Raw genomic sequence first — 16,629 nt, 5'->3', positions numbered from 1 at the left:
TTTTGATAGTAGTCATCCTAGTGGTATCTCACTGTGGTTTTGATTTGCACTTCTTTGAGGATTAGTGATGTTGAGTGTCTTTTCATATGCTTATAGGCCATTTATATATTCTTGGAGAAATGTCTATTCAAACCCTTTGCCCATTTTTTAATCAGGTTATACAATTTTTTTTGTTGTTGAGTTGTAGTTCTCTACATATTCTGGATAGTAACCCCTTATCAGATATATGATTTGCAGATATTTTCTCCCATTCTGTAGGGTGCCTTTTCACTCTATGGATTGGGTCTTTTGATGCACAAAATTTTAAAAATTTGATGTAGTCTCATCTGTCTGCCTTGCCTGACTTTCGGTGTCACATCCAAGAAATCACTGCCAAGTCCAATGTCACAAAGCTTTTCTCCTGTATTTTCTTCAAACAGTTTTATAGTTTTAGGTCTTAAGCTTAGGTCTTTAATCCATTTTCATTTAATTTTTATATATGGTGTGTGAGACAAAGGGCCATCTTCATTCTTCTGCAAGTGGGTAGCCAGTGTGCCCAACACCATTTGTTGAAAAGACACTCCTTCATTCCCCATTGGGTGGTCTGGGTACCCTTGTCAAAGATCATTTGACCTTATATGTGAGTGTTTATTTCTGGGCTTTCTATTCTATTCCATTTGTCTACTTGCCTGTCTTTATGCCAGTATCGCATTGTTTTGGTTGCTGTAGCTTTGTAATATATTTTGAAATTAGGAAGTGTGACTAGTCCAACTTTGTTCTAATGACACTTTTTATAAAGTGTGCAAAGACAATATGCACTCATTACTCTTAACCCATACTGTTAAAACCACAGTCTCTTTCCATCTCAGCTTTCCCCTCATGGCTGCAGGCATTTGGGGGATCCATAAAGGGAAAGTTATACTAGAGACAAATCCATTTTGGGTTTAGTGGAATATATTCACGTGGTTCTTAGCACTTCTGTGTATGGTCGAATTACTGTTAACCATCCTAGCATACAAAGATGACACTGGGCCAACTTAACTCTGTATCATGACAGAAGTGTGCAGGGCCAGATCATATCATGATGTAAATGTGTCAATTCGGAGTATTACAGGGTAGCCAATGTACAAGAAAAAGTGAAGCCTTACAATATAAAGGATACTTGATAGAGATTTCCCCAACATTGATAACAATCTCAAAAATGTATATAATGTTACTAATAACAAGTTGTGAGGATGAAAGGAACTTTGTTGATTCGTCATTATGAAAAACCCTACTGTGGTCAACCATGTTATAACAAACAATGAATTATCTTTCTAGTCTCTTTCTAGAAAATATCATAGAACCACTGTAACATAAAGGGGCAAAAAAGACTATGCAGCCAAAAAATGTAGAGAAAAAAGTTTCACAGTGATGTGTTAAGTAGTGAATACAAATGCTAGTGCTATTTTTCTGAATTTTCTATTTGTCCACTTCTTAAAAGTCGCCATTTTTGTGTGTGTGTGGTTTTCTTTCCTCATTGTAAATAAATGTTCACTTTTGTACAACTCATATTTGAATTAATTCTCTTTTCCTTAAAGAGCATTCCCAAAAACCTAGATTCGCTCCTGGTCAGAAAGAAGGGTCTCTGCCTCAACAGAAGCATCTAATGGAGAAGGAAATGAGCTGTGCATGGAAGCCTTACAGGGGGCCACTGGACGGGGGTAGAAAGACCCTCTCATTGACTAACTGATTGATTATTAAAAACTTTCCATTTGGGGCACCTGGGTGGCTCAGTCAGTTGGGCGGCCGACTTCGGCTCAGGTCATGATCTCGCGGTCCATGAGTTCGAGCCCTGCGTCGGGCTCTGTGCTGACAGCTCAGAGCCTGGAGCCGGTTTCGGATTCTGATCCCTCTTTCTCTGACCCTCCCCCGTTCATCCTCTGTCTCTCTCTGTCTCAAAAATAAATAAACGTTAAAAAAAATTTTAAAAAAAGTTATTAAAAAAACCTTTCCATTTATTTATTTTGCGGGGGTGGAGAGAGACAGAGAGAATGAATGAATCCCTAGCAGGCTCTGCACTGTCAACACAGAACCCCATGTAGGGCACAAACTCACTTACTGTGAGATCGTGATCTGAGCCAAGCCAAGGAACTGGACACAAAACCGACTAAGCCACCCAGGGGCCCCTAGTTTGTTTTTTTAAAGTAAGCTCTGTGACCAATGTGGGGCTTAAACTCATGACCCCGAGATCAAGAGTCACATGCTCTACTGACTGAGCCAGCCAGGTGCCCAAGGACCTTTAAACGATAGAAACAATATGCATAGGTAGGCTAAAGGCATCTTATGGAAGACCTCAGAAACAAGGAAAAAGGCATCTTCTGCCAAATAAACAATAACCAACAACTGTCTCATAGATAGAGACACCTAAAGAATAGTGATAAAATCAGGTCTGTTGGAATACCCTCAAGAAAGCATTGAAAACAGGGGCACCTGCATGGCTTAGTCAGTTAAGCGTCTGACTCTGATTTCAGCTCTGGTTGTGATCTCATGGTTCATGAATTTGAGCCCTCAGCCGGGCCCCTCACTGACAGTGCTGAGCCTGCTTGGGATTCTCTCTCTCTCTCTCTCTCTCTCTCTCTCTCTCTCTCTCTCTCTCTCTCCTACTTGCACATGCCTTCTTTCTCTCTCTCTCTCTCTCTCTCTCTCTCTCTCTCTCTCTCTCCCTCTTTCCAAAAAAAACAAAAAAAACAAAAAAAAGGCAAAAAAACACAAACTTAAAAAAAAAAAAGAAAGCACTGAATATAAAGTCAAACATGATATACTAGCAATTCACTTTTCTCCTGCTTATAAAAAATATTCTGGGGTTAGGATTTTTAATAGCTCCACCTCAGAGTTTCAAAGTGAGTGTGTAGACCAGGGAGGGTTTCTTAACACTCAGACATTTTCATTCATTCAACATATTTATATATTTATATTTATTGACATTTTGTATGTGCCACTGGCAGTGACCAAGATGACAAAAGTCTCTATCCTTGCAGAGCTGAAGATTTAGCAAAAAGCCTTAACCTGACGTTTCACTGCCTGCCATCATCATGTTGTGCCTCCTCTCTGCCATTCAATTCACCTCTACTTCAGCCCAAACTTCAGCCCACAGACACAGCTGGCAGGAAGGGAACCCAGGCAGAGTGCTCAGGGCAGAACTTGTATCCACACCGCCTAGTGATCAGAACATTCGGGGGAGAAATAAACACCAGCTTCTCTTCATGACACCCCTGGAGGTTCTTGCAGCTGAATGTGTTATTTCTTCACCTGTATTTACATCACACTATTTAAAAATTTGAAAACATTTTACAACTTCATGACAATAACATCTCCAAAACGAGGCCTTAAAACGCCAATTTCAAGGAACTGGACAAATACATCCTGCCTTTTGAGTAATGTTTTTTCATAAAGTCAGTTATTTGTCCATAAGCAAAATATAAGCTACAGAATTAAGACTATTATTAACTTAACCGCAGTTTTCTAAGAGCTGCATGATCTACCCTATGCACTGTTGGTTAAAGTCATCACATGAACCTGTAAGTAGTAGCAGCCCTCAGAGTTTGAAGTCATTTTCAACTATGAAACACATAATTCCTGAAGTTACTCCTATTGTAATTAATCCACCGCCCAGACACCAAAGAGAAACCTCATAAGATATAATTCAGAATTTATTATGTATGATTCTGAGACTGGGGAGGGAAGGCAATTTTTTGAGAGAATTAATGTTTTTTTACGTTTATTTATTTTGAGAGAGAGAGAGAGTGCGTGCAAACAAGGGAAGGGCAGAGAGAGGGAGAGACAGAGAATCCCAAGCAGGATACGCACTACCAGCGCAGAGCCCAATGTGGGGCTTGAACCCACGAACCATGAGATCATGACCCAAGCCAAATCCAAGAGTCAGACGTGTAACTGACTGAGCCACCCAGGCGCCCTGAGAATTAATTTTTTAAGTAACTCCAATGCAAATTACAAAATTTATTAGCAAGTGACAGTTTCCCAAAGACCTAGTACAAAATGTTTATGGTTATGCTAAAATTCCCAGCAGCAAAAATTCCATGAGCATAACTATCATCTATTGAACCACTTTGTGGCATTTTCAAAATACCAATTAACTTGAAAATAAAACTCATTTCCTTTCTCTTCAAAATAATTAAAAAGATTATATAGAAACCCAATTATTCTTCTGATGTCCAGCTTACTGCTGTGTAATGACTAAGTTTACAGAGTTCAATTTGGTACTTCTTAGTACATTTATTTCAACATGTACATATTTCAGTGGTTTAAAGAAAACACACTGGTGAAAAACTCATGGTAGAATACAGAAAATGTTAAAAAACAAAACAACACAACAACACCCCTCTTTCCTAATGGCCAAATACCAAGGTTTGTATTGTGAAGATAATTATGTATAAAATAAGTGACTTGGAAATATTTTTTCTTTTCTTCTTCTTCTTCTTCTTCTTCTTCTTCTTGTTTGTTTTGTTTTTAGGAAATACTATAGAGCTGCCTATTTTTTTTTAAAAGAACTCAGAAGAATGGTTCCCAAAGAACTTAGTGTTAAATTTGGTGGCTAAATATAAAACAAGGAACGCCCTACTCTTAGTATAGAGACTGGGGGAGAATAAACTGAGGGAGAATAAAGTTGCACCGCAGCATGAGATGATTCTGAGGAAGACGGAGCTGTAAGTTAATGAGTCTGAGTAGGAGCAGAAATAAAGATAAGGTAAGGACAAGCTGTTAGACTTAATGAAAGGTCTGTATAATTAATAATTCAGAAAAATTAAAAGGGTATTTTATAACTAGACATTTAAGTTGGGAAGAATGTAATTAGGAAGAAGAGAATTTAATCACGATATTGGAGTTAAGACATTTAAAAAACAGCACCTCCAGCACAAAGTCGTATTACACCACAGAAGAGTATAAAGAGCAATGTTGATTCCATAAATCACATTCTTCTCTCCAAATCAATATAAAACTGTCTTCAACACTTTGATTTCCATATAGGCCTCCCATGCAAGCTCTGAGCAGATTTTCCCTTGAAAAAGAGAAATAAAAAAAAAAAAAGGCACCCCAAGAGAGCTGAAATATAGGAATTGATATAATTAATTCTACCAACAATCCCTAAAAAGGGGATGCTGTCTATATAACACATTATAAAACGAGATTTAAATTTAATATGTATGCTTTACTTAATACAACATATATAAAAGATTATTATCTCAACATAAAATCGATATTATTAATTTTACATTCTTTTTTTGGGGTATTAAGTCTTTGAAATCCAGGCTGTCTTTTGCATTTAAAGTACATTTAGGGGTGCCCAGGTGGCTCAATCAGTTAAGCATCTGACTCTTGGTTTTGGCTCAGGTCATGATTCCATGGTTCATGGGATTGAGCCCTGTGTCAGGCTCTGTGCTGACAGCGCAGAGCCTGCTTGGGATTCTCTCTCTCTTTCTCCCTCTGCCCCTCCCCCACTCGCTTGTGCTCTCTCCCTCTCTCAAAAATAAATAAATGTTTTTAAAAGGCATATAAGCTTTCTCTTTTATAAAAAAAAAATAAACTACATTTAAATTTGATTGCTAACTTTTTTTTTTACTGTGGTAAAAAACACATAACATTAAATTTACCATCTGAATCATTTTTAACTGTAAAGCTCAGTGGAATTTTAAGTATATTCTTATCATTTTGCAACGGATCTCCAGACCTTTTTTATCTTCTAGAACTGAAACTCTATACCCATTGAACACTAATTCCCTCTCTTCCCTCTCCCTGGCCCTTGGCAATCATCACTTCTCTATGTTCTGTTTTTATGATTTTCACATTAGATGACTTCAAGTTAAGCTGAGTCATATAGTATTTGTTCTTTGCTGATTAGCTTATTTTGCTAAGCATAATGCCCTTCAAATTCATCTATATTGTAGCATGTGACAGGATTTCCTTCTTTTTGAAGGCTTCATAATATTCCGTTGTATGTACATCCCACATTTCCTGTATCCGTTCATCTGTCAGTGGACATGTAGGTTGCTCCACTGCTTAGCTGCTGTGAATAATGCTGCAGTGAACACGAGTGTCCAACTGTGTCTTTGAGATCCTGCTTTGAGAGATCTGTTTTTATTTATTTTTTAAAATGTTTATTTAGTTTTGAGAGGGAGAGAGAGAGCAAGCAGGGGAGGGACAGAGAATCCAAAGCGGCTCTGCGCTGACAGCAGAGAGCCCAATGCAAGGCTTGAACCCACAAACCGTGAGATCATGACCTGAGCAGAAGTGGGATGCTTAGCTGACTGAGCCACCCAGGTGCCCGGAGAGATTTATTTCTAATGCTGAAATTTCATAAAATGAACCAAAAGTTGTAAGAAAATTTAATCAACAAAAATGTACTAGAAAAGTTGAATCATTGTATACAGCATGTTAAAAACAAATATCTTTTGAGAATATGAGTCAATTTGAGCATGGAGATTCAAAGTTTAGACTTGTGTGTAAACTAGATTTTAATAAAGAAATGAAAAAAGAGGTCAAACTCATTAATACAGTTGCCCCCCCCCCCCACAGGTTTGAATTGTGCAGGTCCCCTTAAATGCAGATTGTTTTCACTAAGTACAGTATGGTACTGTAAATGTACTTTCTCTTCCTTACAATTTTAAAACATTGTCTTTTCTCTAACTTCTTTTATTGTAAGAATACAGTTTTTATAAAATATTTGACATACAAAATAGGTATTAATTGATTGTTTATGTTATCGGTAAGGATTCTAGTCAACAGTGCGTTATAAATAGTTAAATTTGGGGGGAGTCAAGACTTATGTGGGGAATTTTTACTGCGTGGGGGCCAGTGCCCCTAACTTCTGTGCTGTTCCAAGGTCAACTGTACACCAAAACTGATAATTTACCACAAATAATCTGCCTACAAACATCTAGACTATCACTTGTCTCGTAAATAAAACCAAATCAAGAGCCTGTCTTGGGTGGAAACATTTCATATGAAATGAGCTTTCAATAACCATAGTCAAACACAATCTACGAGCAAGTATCTGCTTATGCTGCTTTTTGAAAAGCCATTATAGTTTTATATTTACCCCTGTGTTAAACACATTATGTGATTAATGCTGTGTGAGTTTAATGTAGTAATTATATGGCAATAAACTTAGCTTGTCTGGTTTGTTACAGTAGCTTGTAAAGTAAATATTCTCAGAAAATGATTATATTAGATATACTAATAGTTAATAAACCTCATTAAAAGCAACAATATTGAAACTATACATATATACATATATATACATATATATATATACACACACACATACACAGTGTTTAAAGCTATACACTCTACTAAATGTTACTCACACAGAATTCAGCACAACTGATCTAAACATTAAGTTTAGCACAGATACTTCTCAATATCAAAAGTCAATTATTTTTCAAGACGGCTTTCTACATGCATAGCTATCCTAATCTGCCTATTAACAGAACTTAGTTGAAATAAACATCATGGAAATAAAATGATGTTTTCAAAACTTCTAGAATCTACGGTAAAAATGTTACACGATGAAACAAAGAAAGTGGCGTAGATCAGCTAATAAAAATAGTTTTAGTCCTAGTCCTTGTAAGAATTTGCTCTTACGACCTTGAGGGTCATAGTATCCCTGTGTTTCATCTGCCTTCCATAAGTGAAATAGGCTATTCGTACAAACTGAGACCAATGAATGAGAGCCATTTTGGAAATCAATTTGGAAAAAAATTAACTTAGATCTCTGCCTCACATCATACACAAAAATGCATACCAGTTCATTCAAAGGTGTAGGGGTAAAAAGAAAAAAAGCAGGAAAACTAAGGTATTTTATTTATTACATTAGGGTAGGGACAACTTCTCTAAGCAAACACAAAATACGGAAGCTATAACAGGCTAGTTGATTTTACCACATAAAAATGTTTTTAAATTTATTCGTATGAAAGATACCCCAATGTTAAAAGGAATGGGACAAAACATTTAAAACACCTCAAAAGACAAAGTTAATATCTATATTTTATAAAAGACTCCTACAGGGGTGCTGGGGTGGCTCAGTTGGTTGAGTATGTGACTCCTGATTTTGGCTCAGGTCATGATCCCAGGACTGTGGGACTGACCCCACATCAGGCTCTGCACTGAGAGTGGAGCCTACTTAAGATTCTCTCTCTCTCTCCCTCTCTCTCTCCATATCTCCTTCTCCCCTGCTTATACTTTATTTCTCTAAAATTAATAATAATATTAATAATAATAATAATTTAAAAATATATAAAGGGTTCCTACAAAACTATCAAATAATCCAATAGAAACATGGGTCTAATATGCAAATAAGTGATACATAAAATTGAAAAATCTACAGCCGATAAACTAACAAAAGATATTCCATCTCATTAGTGAGCAGAAAAGTACAAATTAAAACAATTAAATATTAGGGGTGCCTGGCTGGCCCGGTCAGTGGATTATGCGACTCATGATCTCAGGGTTGTGAGTTCAAGCCCCACGTTAGGTGTAGAGATTACTTGAAAAAAAAAAAAAAAAATATATATATATATATATAATAAATACAAGAGTGACAAAAATTTAAGGCTAAAATTTTTTTTGTCATCAAAGGGGAGAAGATGGGCATTCTCATGCACTGTTGATGGAAAGGATCATGGGTAGTGCTTTCTCAGAAGGCAATTTGATAGCAACTACCTCCATGTAAAAAAAGTACATCCCGTGGGGGCGCCTGGGTGGCTCAGTCGGTTGGGCATCCAACTTCAGCTCAGGTCATGATCTCATGGCTTGTGAGTTCCAGCCCCGCGTCGGGCTCTGTGCTGACAGCTCAGAGCCTGGAGCCTCCTTCGGATTCTGTTTCTGTCTCTCTCTGCCCCTCTCCCACTGGTTCTCTCTCTCAAATATAAATAAACATTACAAATTTTTTAAATATATTTAAAAATATTTTTAAAAATACATCCCGTGAACCAACAGCTCCATCTCTAGAAATTCTACAGAAATACATCTGTGAATAAAGATATAAAAATAAAGATGTTCAATAAAGTATTATTTGTAGTAATCAAACTAGAGACCACCAAATCATCTAATTAGAGAAGAATGATTATAGTCCATCCATTCAACAGAACATTCTGCATTAAGAGCATGAAGTAGACTGTGAAAGATGGCAAATTATAAAAGCAAGTCACAGAAGAATTATGTTGGGAAAAAAAAAATCCCTATCTAGTTGTTGTTTTATTTTATTTTATTTTTTTTTTTAATTTTTTTTTTAACGTTTATTTATTTTTGGGACAGAGAGAGACAGAGCATGAACGAGGGAGGGGCAGAGAGAGAGGGAGACACAGAATCGGAAACAGGCTCCAGGCTCCGAGCCATCAGCCCAGAGCCCGACGCGGGGCTCAAACTCACAGACCGCGAGATCGTGACCTGGCTGAAGTCGGACGCTTAACCGACTGCGCCACCCAGGCGCCCCTAGTTGTTGTTTTAAAATATACAGAAAACAGGGGCACCTGGGGGGCTCAGTCAGTTAAGCATCCAACTCTTGATTTTGGCTCAGGTCATTATCTTGTAGTTTTGTGAGTCTGGGCCCCACATCAGGCTCTACGCTGACAGTGCAGAGCCTGCTTCGGATTCTTCCTCTCTCTCTGCCCCTCCCCCACTTGCACTGTCTCTCTCAAAGTAAATAAACAAACAAATAAACAAATGGATAAATAAATAAATAAAATATACAGAAAATATTTACAAAGATCAGGAGGGGAAGAAAGGGAAAAGGAGAGTCTCAGTTTTATTTCTGTGTCTACATTTACCATTTGAATGTTTCATGACAATCGTGTACAGGTGCCCCTTGAACAACATGGAGGTTTGGGGCACTGACTCCCCAGCATGGCCGAAAATCTGTGAATAATTTCTAACCCCCCAAAACATAACTACAAATAGTCTGTTGATTGGAAGCTTTACTGATAACATAAACAGTCAATTAACACCTATTTTTTCTGTTACATGTATTCTATGCTGGTTTCTTACAATGAAGTATGCTAAAGAACATGTTTTATTTTATTTTTGTTTCCAGTTTTTATTTAAATTCTAGTTAGTTAAGATTTAGTGTAATACTGGTTTCAGGAATTTAGTGAAGAAAATGTTTTAAAATCATAAGGAAGAGAAAGTACATTTACAGCATGGTACCGTATTTGTCTGGCTCAGTTTTGGAGCGTGTGGCTCTTGATCTTGGGGTCAAGCCCCATGCTGGGTGTAGAGATTACTAAAAATAAATAAACTTAAAAAAATTCCATGTATAAATGGACTTGCACATTTCAAACCCATGTTGTTCAAGAGCCAACTGTATTATTTTTATAATTTAAAAAATAAAAGAGTAAGTCGGAATTTCATAAGTCATTCAGCAATGTGTACACTTCCAGGATCTAGAATGTAGTATTCAGTTCCTTGATCCTACTGTCCAGGAGTTTATCATCCTCTGCCAACTACACTTCTAAGATGCAATGTGTGTGTGTGTGTGTGTGTGTGTGTGTGTGTGTGTGTGTGTGTACATATGTATATCTTTTAATTTTTGTTGCCTCAAACAAATGAACACATCACCTTTGCTACCCACTCCCACCAAAGAGGTAGACAGGTCTATGAGAGGAGTGCCTAGTGAGAAGAGTCATTACAATATAGGACAGCAGACCAGGACCAGGAAAAAAATAAACAAAACAAAACAAACAAACAAAAAAACCAGAAGCAAAACACAACAGGATTCATCTGTGAAAAGGCACCATGAGACTCAGAAAACAAAACAAGGTAAGGACACAACGCAAGTCCACCAGCCTGTCTGAAGCTCTCTAAAAGAAGCGCCGTTTGTATAACATAAAACTTGTGGGAGAATCTGCCCCAGCAGTGCTTCCTGAATACCTAAAGAAGTTGATACAGGATAGGGGCTACTGGAGCAGGTTTTTAAAGATAAAGACTGGTTTGTTTGGGAAATGGATACCCTCTAGAGAACAGAACTTTCATCTGTGTTTCAAAAATAGGCTTAATGCCATTTTCATTATTTCCCCCAACTCCCTCTTATCCCTGAGACTTTGATCTTAACAACTGCACAGTTTTGCTAACCACGGTACTTTTCAGGAACACAGCTCCCAAAGCTGGCAGAGGATTTGGGTCAGGGAGATATTATAAAACACTGTAATGTCAGAAAGATCCAGATTCAAATCCTAACTTCCATTTCAAGCTGCATTCCCATGGATAAATTACCTACCCTGATCTCCGAGTAAAAGGGTACACTATAGTGAATGGAGAGAACATACACAGCATCTAAGCAAAGTGCTTTGCGCACAGAACACCCTCATCAAATAGGAACTATGATTTTTACATTGTAAGACCTCTGACCAGAGGGTGGGGCTGGGGGAGTGGGCAAGAGGACAGGGAGATGCATCTGAAATGTTCCTGTGATTTCACTGGGACTAGATGTTTGGCATTCTACTTTGCTAAAGATGAACTGATTCCATGAGCCCATGTAGAATATAAGTGCATTTCACAGAACACAGCAAAGTTAGGATTTATATTGTAAGCTATTTTTAAAACTGCCTGGTTAGCAAATTAAACCAGCTGTGAAAATATCCTGGTTTCCATTCACAACAAATACAAGACAAACATTCTCCTTTAATGAACCTGGCCTCATGGCAGCATAACATTCTGCATAATTCATTCCTAAGGGTTTCGGAGACATACTTTTCATAAGACAGATCAAAACTAAACTATTTTCTAGGAAGAAAAAAAAAAGATGAGAGAGGAGTTTCTCCCTACAGATTTTCGGTAAATTCCATGAATCACTTGCTATCCCATTCAACTTAGGAGACTACTGTCTAAATAAAAAATAGTAGTCATGTCAGTATTTCAAGGCAGTCTTAACTGTTTTTCCTTTAAAAGGGCATATGAAACACCAGTCTTCTCTGCAACACAATTTTTCAAGTTCTGTGGCAGAGGGAGGAAAAAAAAAAATCTATTCCCTGTCACCAAAAAGCTACCCGAGGACTCCCAATTTCAGATTTAAAACTGATCACTCTTTAAGAAGTCAGGGGAGAGATCTTGAATAATTTAGAATGTTGGCTAAGTTATATTATTTATATTCCTGTTCCTTTCGGGAAACAATTTGTTATTTAAACAAAGAACAGAAGTATAAATAACTAAATAGAATAGAATTTCAGGAAGTACATTTCAAATAAATTCACACTTGGAATGCAGGGAAGACAGTCTATTAATTTAGCATACTTCCTAAGGACATAGCTAAGAAAAGAATATACCATCTTAAACTTTCTTTGGAAATCAACCAGACTGAATTAGTTCAATTTGGAACATCCTGAGCCTTAAAGCCTTTGCTAAAGTGTAACACAAATTTTGATTAGTCAAGTGTGAAAATCTACAAAGCCAACTTTCTTGTCCCTCCAGTTAGTCTGTCTATAAATAGAAACTATGCATTAATAGCCACCAAAGCAACTGGCGAGCTCCACAATGTGCCCAACATATACATCCTCTGCAAACACGCTCTCAGCGTGTTTAACCAAAGTGCTTCTGAAGATCTGTAATAGGACCCTTTTTAAATAAACTGTGACTCACTGTTTGCTTTCTTCACCAGGAGGTGGAGTCTTGCCATGCCCTTCCATTACAAAATCCTCCTGTTCCACCTGCAAAGGCAAGCACCACAGATCAGAAGTAGTCAGTAACTAAGATGCAACTCACTTAAAGTTCCAGGGCCTGCCCTGTGCAGAACCACATGGCCCCTGTGCTATACTGTCTGGCACAGGAGCCTAGGCCAGTGGCTTTCAATTGCCAAATTTGCTCAAGGCATCTCTCCTTAGGTGCCTAGATTTGCAGAACAGAAAAGGAAACACTGTTGACTTGCAACTTACAGAACTGTAACAAAAGTTAACATCCAGAATATAATAAAGAATTGCTAGGAATCAATTAAAAAAAAAAAAGACAACATACCTGAAAGATTTACAAAATAACTGAGTAGGAATTTTACTGAAGAACATGCACAAATGAGAAGATACTCAGTTTCATGTCAACCAGGAAAATGCAAATTACTGCAAATTAATTTCGCCGCTACCAGGTTGGCTAAAATTCAAAAGTTGGGCAATACTGGGACACCTGGGTGGCTCAGTCGGTCAAGCTACCAACTCTGGTTCAGGTCATGATCTTGCGGTTCGTGGGTTCGAGCCCCAAGTCCGGCTCTGTGCTAATAGCTCGGCGCCTGGAGCCTGCTTCAGATTCCGAGTCTCCCTCTCTCTGCCCTTCCCTTGCTTGCTCTCTGTCTCTGTCTCTCTCTCTCAAAAATAAATAAAACATTAAAAAATTTGTTTTTAAAGCTGGGCAATACCAAGTGTTGGCAAGGGCACAGAGCAATAGCAACACTCATCCACTCCTGGGTGGGAAGGAAAATTGATACAACTACTTTTCAAAAGTTTGCCACTATCTGGTACACTTGACTATGTATTTACTGTACAAACTAGTGGTCGCACTTCTAGATAAATATTCTAGAGAAACTTTTACACACACATAAAATAGTATTTTTTTAAGTATTTTTAATTTTAATAGTATTATTTTTAACAGAAAAAAAAAAAACCCAGAACGAATATCCATCAACAGTAAAATAAATATACACACTATGGTGTTTCCAGACAACAGAATAAACACTATTCTATATAAAAATGACTGACTATAGCTACACACTGCAACCTAGATGTGTTATAAAAACACAGTATTGGGTGAAAAAGCAAATCACAAAAGAATACACACACAGTATAATTCCATTATATAAGGTTCAAATATAACATTTTAAAACTGTATGTATGTATGAGTATATAGACATGTATGTATATACATAGTTTTTAAAAACTATTTTTAAAAAAGGAATGACATACCAAATTTAGGCTAGAAATTGTCTTAGGAAGGGAGGGAGGGGATTCAATAAGGAAGGGGCATGTGGAGGATCCTGGGGTGTGGTTATATTCTATTTCTTGGCCTATGTAGTAGGTAACTGGGTGTTTGTTTTGTAATTATTCTTTTAACTATGTTTCTTTCCTCCCTATGGTTTTCTTCTCAATACAAATTTCAAAGTGAAAAAAAAAGAAAGCATTTTACCATTCCAGATGGCTTATTGACCTGGAAGATCAGTGACCGAGATAGAGCTACCTCCACAAAGGGGACTATTAGTCCCATGAAAACTCCCCCTGAAAGGCATAATTTTAAAAAATCAAACAGATGTACTCAAGGAAACAGACAGGGCTATTCCCAACTCAGAAAAATACAGTCTATTTCTTACAAAACCTAATAATCTGGAAGACAGACAACATACACCACGATGAAACCCAAAGAAAACAAAAGGTTTTCCAATTCTGTCATCTTCTCCACAGTCTCTATTTCCCAAGAATACTAGAGAAGACAGGACAGAGTTTAGAGGCTAGGTTTCAGAAAGGACAGGAAAATCAAGAGGTGTTCATAATTTCCATTAAAAACAGGAGGAGGCATAGGCAAGAGTAATTAAAGACACACACTGTGCATACTGTAAAATTCAAACCAGGTTCTGACTTGATTCTTAGGAAATTCCTGACTCTGCAACGTACTGGACTTAGCCAAGGAGAGGGAGGATTCTCCCATCCTAAGGTTACATTTAGGACGTAAAAACTCTAGAAATAAAAACAGGATTGCAGAGGGAAATTTATGAGGAGCTAGAGATGATCTGGTTGGGTTACAAGAGTGCATACCTATGTTTTAAAAAAAATCACAATGTACTTAACTATATAAATGTTATGCCTTAATTAGGAAAAACAGGTGACAAACTGTTTAAGTTTGTTAAGCTCCTTGGAACCTCAACCTTCAATCATTTGCTTAAAGACAAGAATGACTATTCTCCCACTTATATATATTATAGAAATTTCTTTGACCCTTCATCTTTAAGAATGGTGTCTAAAGAATTCTGAATTGTGCATCTTGGCCTCTGCTTAGTTTTTTTTTTTTTTTAAAGGTTTATCCTACAATCAATTTCTAATTAAGTACAATCATCTAAGAGGAGTAATGATCAAAGAACCCACAGCTTCTACAATCTCTTCCACGTGGGCTCCCAATCTTTAACCCCAGCCCCCATGTTATGCATACTAGTCCTCCACTTGGATGGCCCGGTAAGTTCCAAAATGAAATAATATTTTTGTCTTTAAACTTCCTCTCCTTTTTATATTCCCTATCTCTGCGAATGGTACCATCATTCACTAAACTCCCCAAACAGGAACCCGATACATGTATCCCCCCACTTTTTGAAAGTTCGTGTTATACCACTTCACTTTTATAAAAGGCCTATTTTCACTAACCAAAAAAAAAAAAAAACAAAAAAAACAAAAAAAACCTGAAGAGGATTTTTGCTTTTACAAAAAAAGAGGTAAAAAGCCAAACAGCGTTCAGCGTTGGTTTTGCAGCCAGCCCGCTGTAGAGGCAGTGCACACCATGAGCCCCAAGAAGGGCATTGCCAAACTCCTTCCCTGAGACTACAGTCAGCATCTCAGCATCCGTGAGCAAGACGTGTCCCAAAGTATCAGAAAAGCCTAGGAGCGGTTATTTTCTGGATTTGGGAATGCTCCAAGATTTTTCCATATAAAGAAATGGTCACTGTTTCTTGGCTTGGTGCAACATTTAGACTTACGAAAGATTTCACAGGAATGCTCTACTTTCTGATAGCAGGGGAAACCTGTCATCACACAAGAATCTAAGGTTCCCTCCTTAACCCCACATCCTATTAATCACCAAGTATTGTGGCTTCCACCTCTTAAATGGCTCTCCCCTCCACCACCCCTTCTTTATTCTCTTTAACTGCCATCATAGTTAAAGGCCAGCTTCTCTAAACCTCACTACTGCACAAGCCTTCTCACTGGTCTTTGTGCTTCCGGGTCCCATTTCATTTTAAGGCATCTTCCAAACCACTTCCATCAAGTGGGCTTTGTAACATGCAAATCTGATTGCATCGCTCCCCTCGAAATTCTTCAGTGGTGCCCCATCACCTATGTTGAGTTCATTTGTCTAAGCCATCTTTTTATCCGCCTCTGCCTCCCCCACCCACTCTGAAGCCCTGGCGGAACATGCAACTCTTTAACCCCCTGTTCATTTACGCATACTGTTAGCATTTGCCTAGCCGCCCCGGCCTTCTGCCCACATACAATTCAAATTGCTACTCATTCCTTTAAGTGCCAATTCAAATGCTTTTCCCCAGACACGGTCTCCTGCAGCAGGGCTTACACCTTTTCTCAGCCTCCATCATCTCAGGAGGCAATAAAAATGGTCCAGAAAGAACACTGCTCCTTCTTGCCACTTCCCGTTCTTTTTTTCTGCAAATTTCAAGAACACCAGGACTTCATGTGACGGTCTCCACCACTCCTCCCCCTTGATCTCATTTGCAGGAGTTTCAAGATTTTTATTCATAAAACTTGCACCATTACCCTCACCTTTCTCCCACTACCATTCATTCATTCAACAAACATTTACTCAGCACATATTACACGCAAGGTGCTGGGCTGAGATAAAGGCGAAGACAGTAGTCTCTGCCCTCAAAAAGCTTGCAGATTAGTGGGGAAGACAACCAAAAACCAGTGG

At 37.9% G+C, this 16,629-nt stretch overlaps 1 protein-coding gene across 6 annotated transcripts in view; it reads right to left on the bottom strand.

Annotated features, from left to right (window-relative positions):
• TNRC6B (trinucleotide repeat containing adaptor 6B) overlaps positions 1-16,629 on the bottom strand; it is a 253,543-nt gene that overhangs the window by 147,948 nt on the left and 88,966 nt on the right. For 5 of the 6 annotated variants that reach the window (XM_047864960.1, XM_047864966.1, XM_047864968.1 and 2 more), the window contains exon 4: positions 12,607-12,674. In XM_047864960.1, coding sequence (XP_047720916.1) covers positions 12,607-12,674 — 68 coding nt within the window. Of the gene's footprint in view, positions 1-12,606; positions 12,675-14,133; positions 14,141-16,629 lie in introns of those variants that run through there. The other variant, XM_047864963.1, reaches the window with a different exon arrangement.

Source organism: Prionailurus viverrinus, chromosome B4 (genome assembly GCF_022837055.1).
Source record: "Prionailurus viverrinus isolate Anna chromosome B4, UM_Priviv_1.0, whole genome shotgun sequence".
NCBI classification, from domain to species: domain Eukaryota; kingdom Metazoa; phylum Chordata; class Mammalia; order Carnivora; family Felidae; genus Prionailurus; species Prionailurus viverrinus.
The sequence above is the reverse complement of the archived record's forward strand: the minus strand, read 5'-3'. Positions and strand labels throughout refer to the sequence as shown.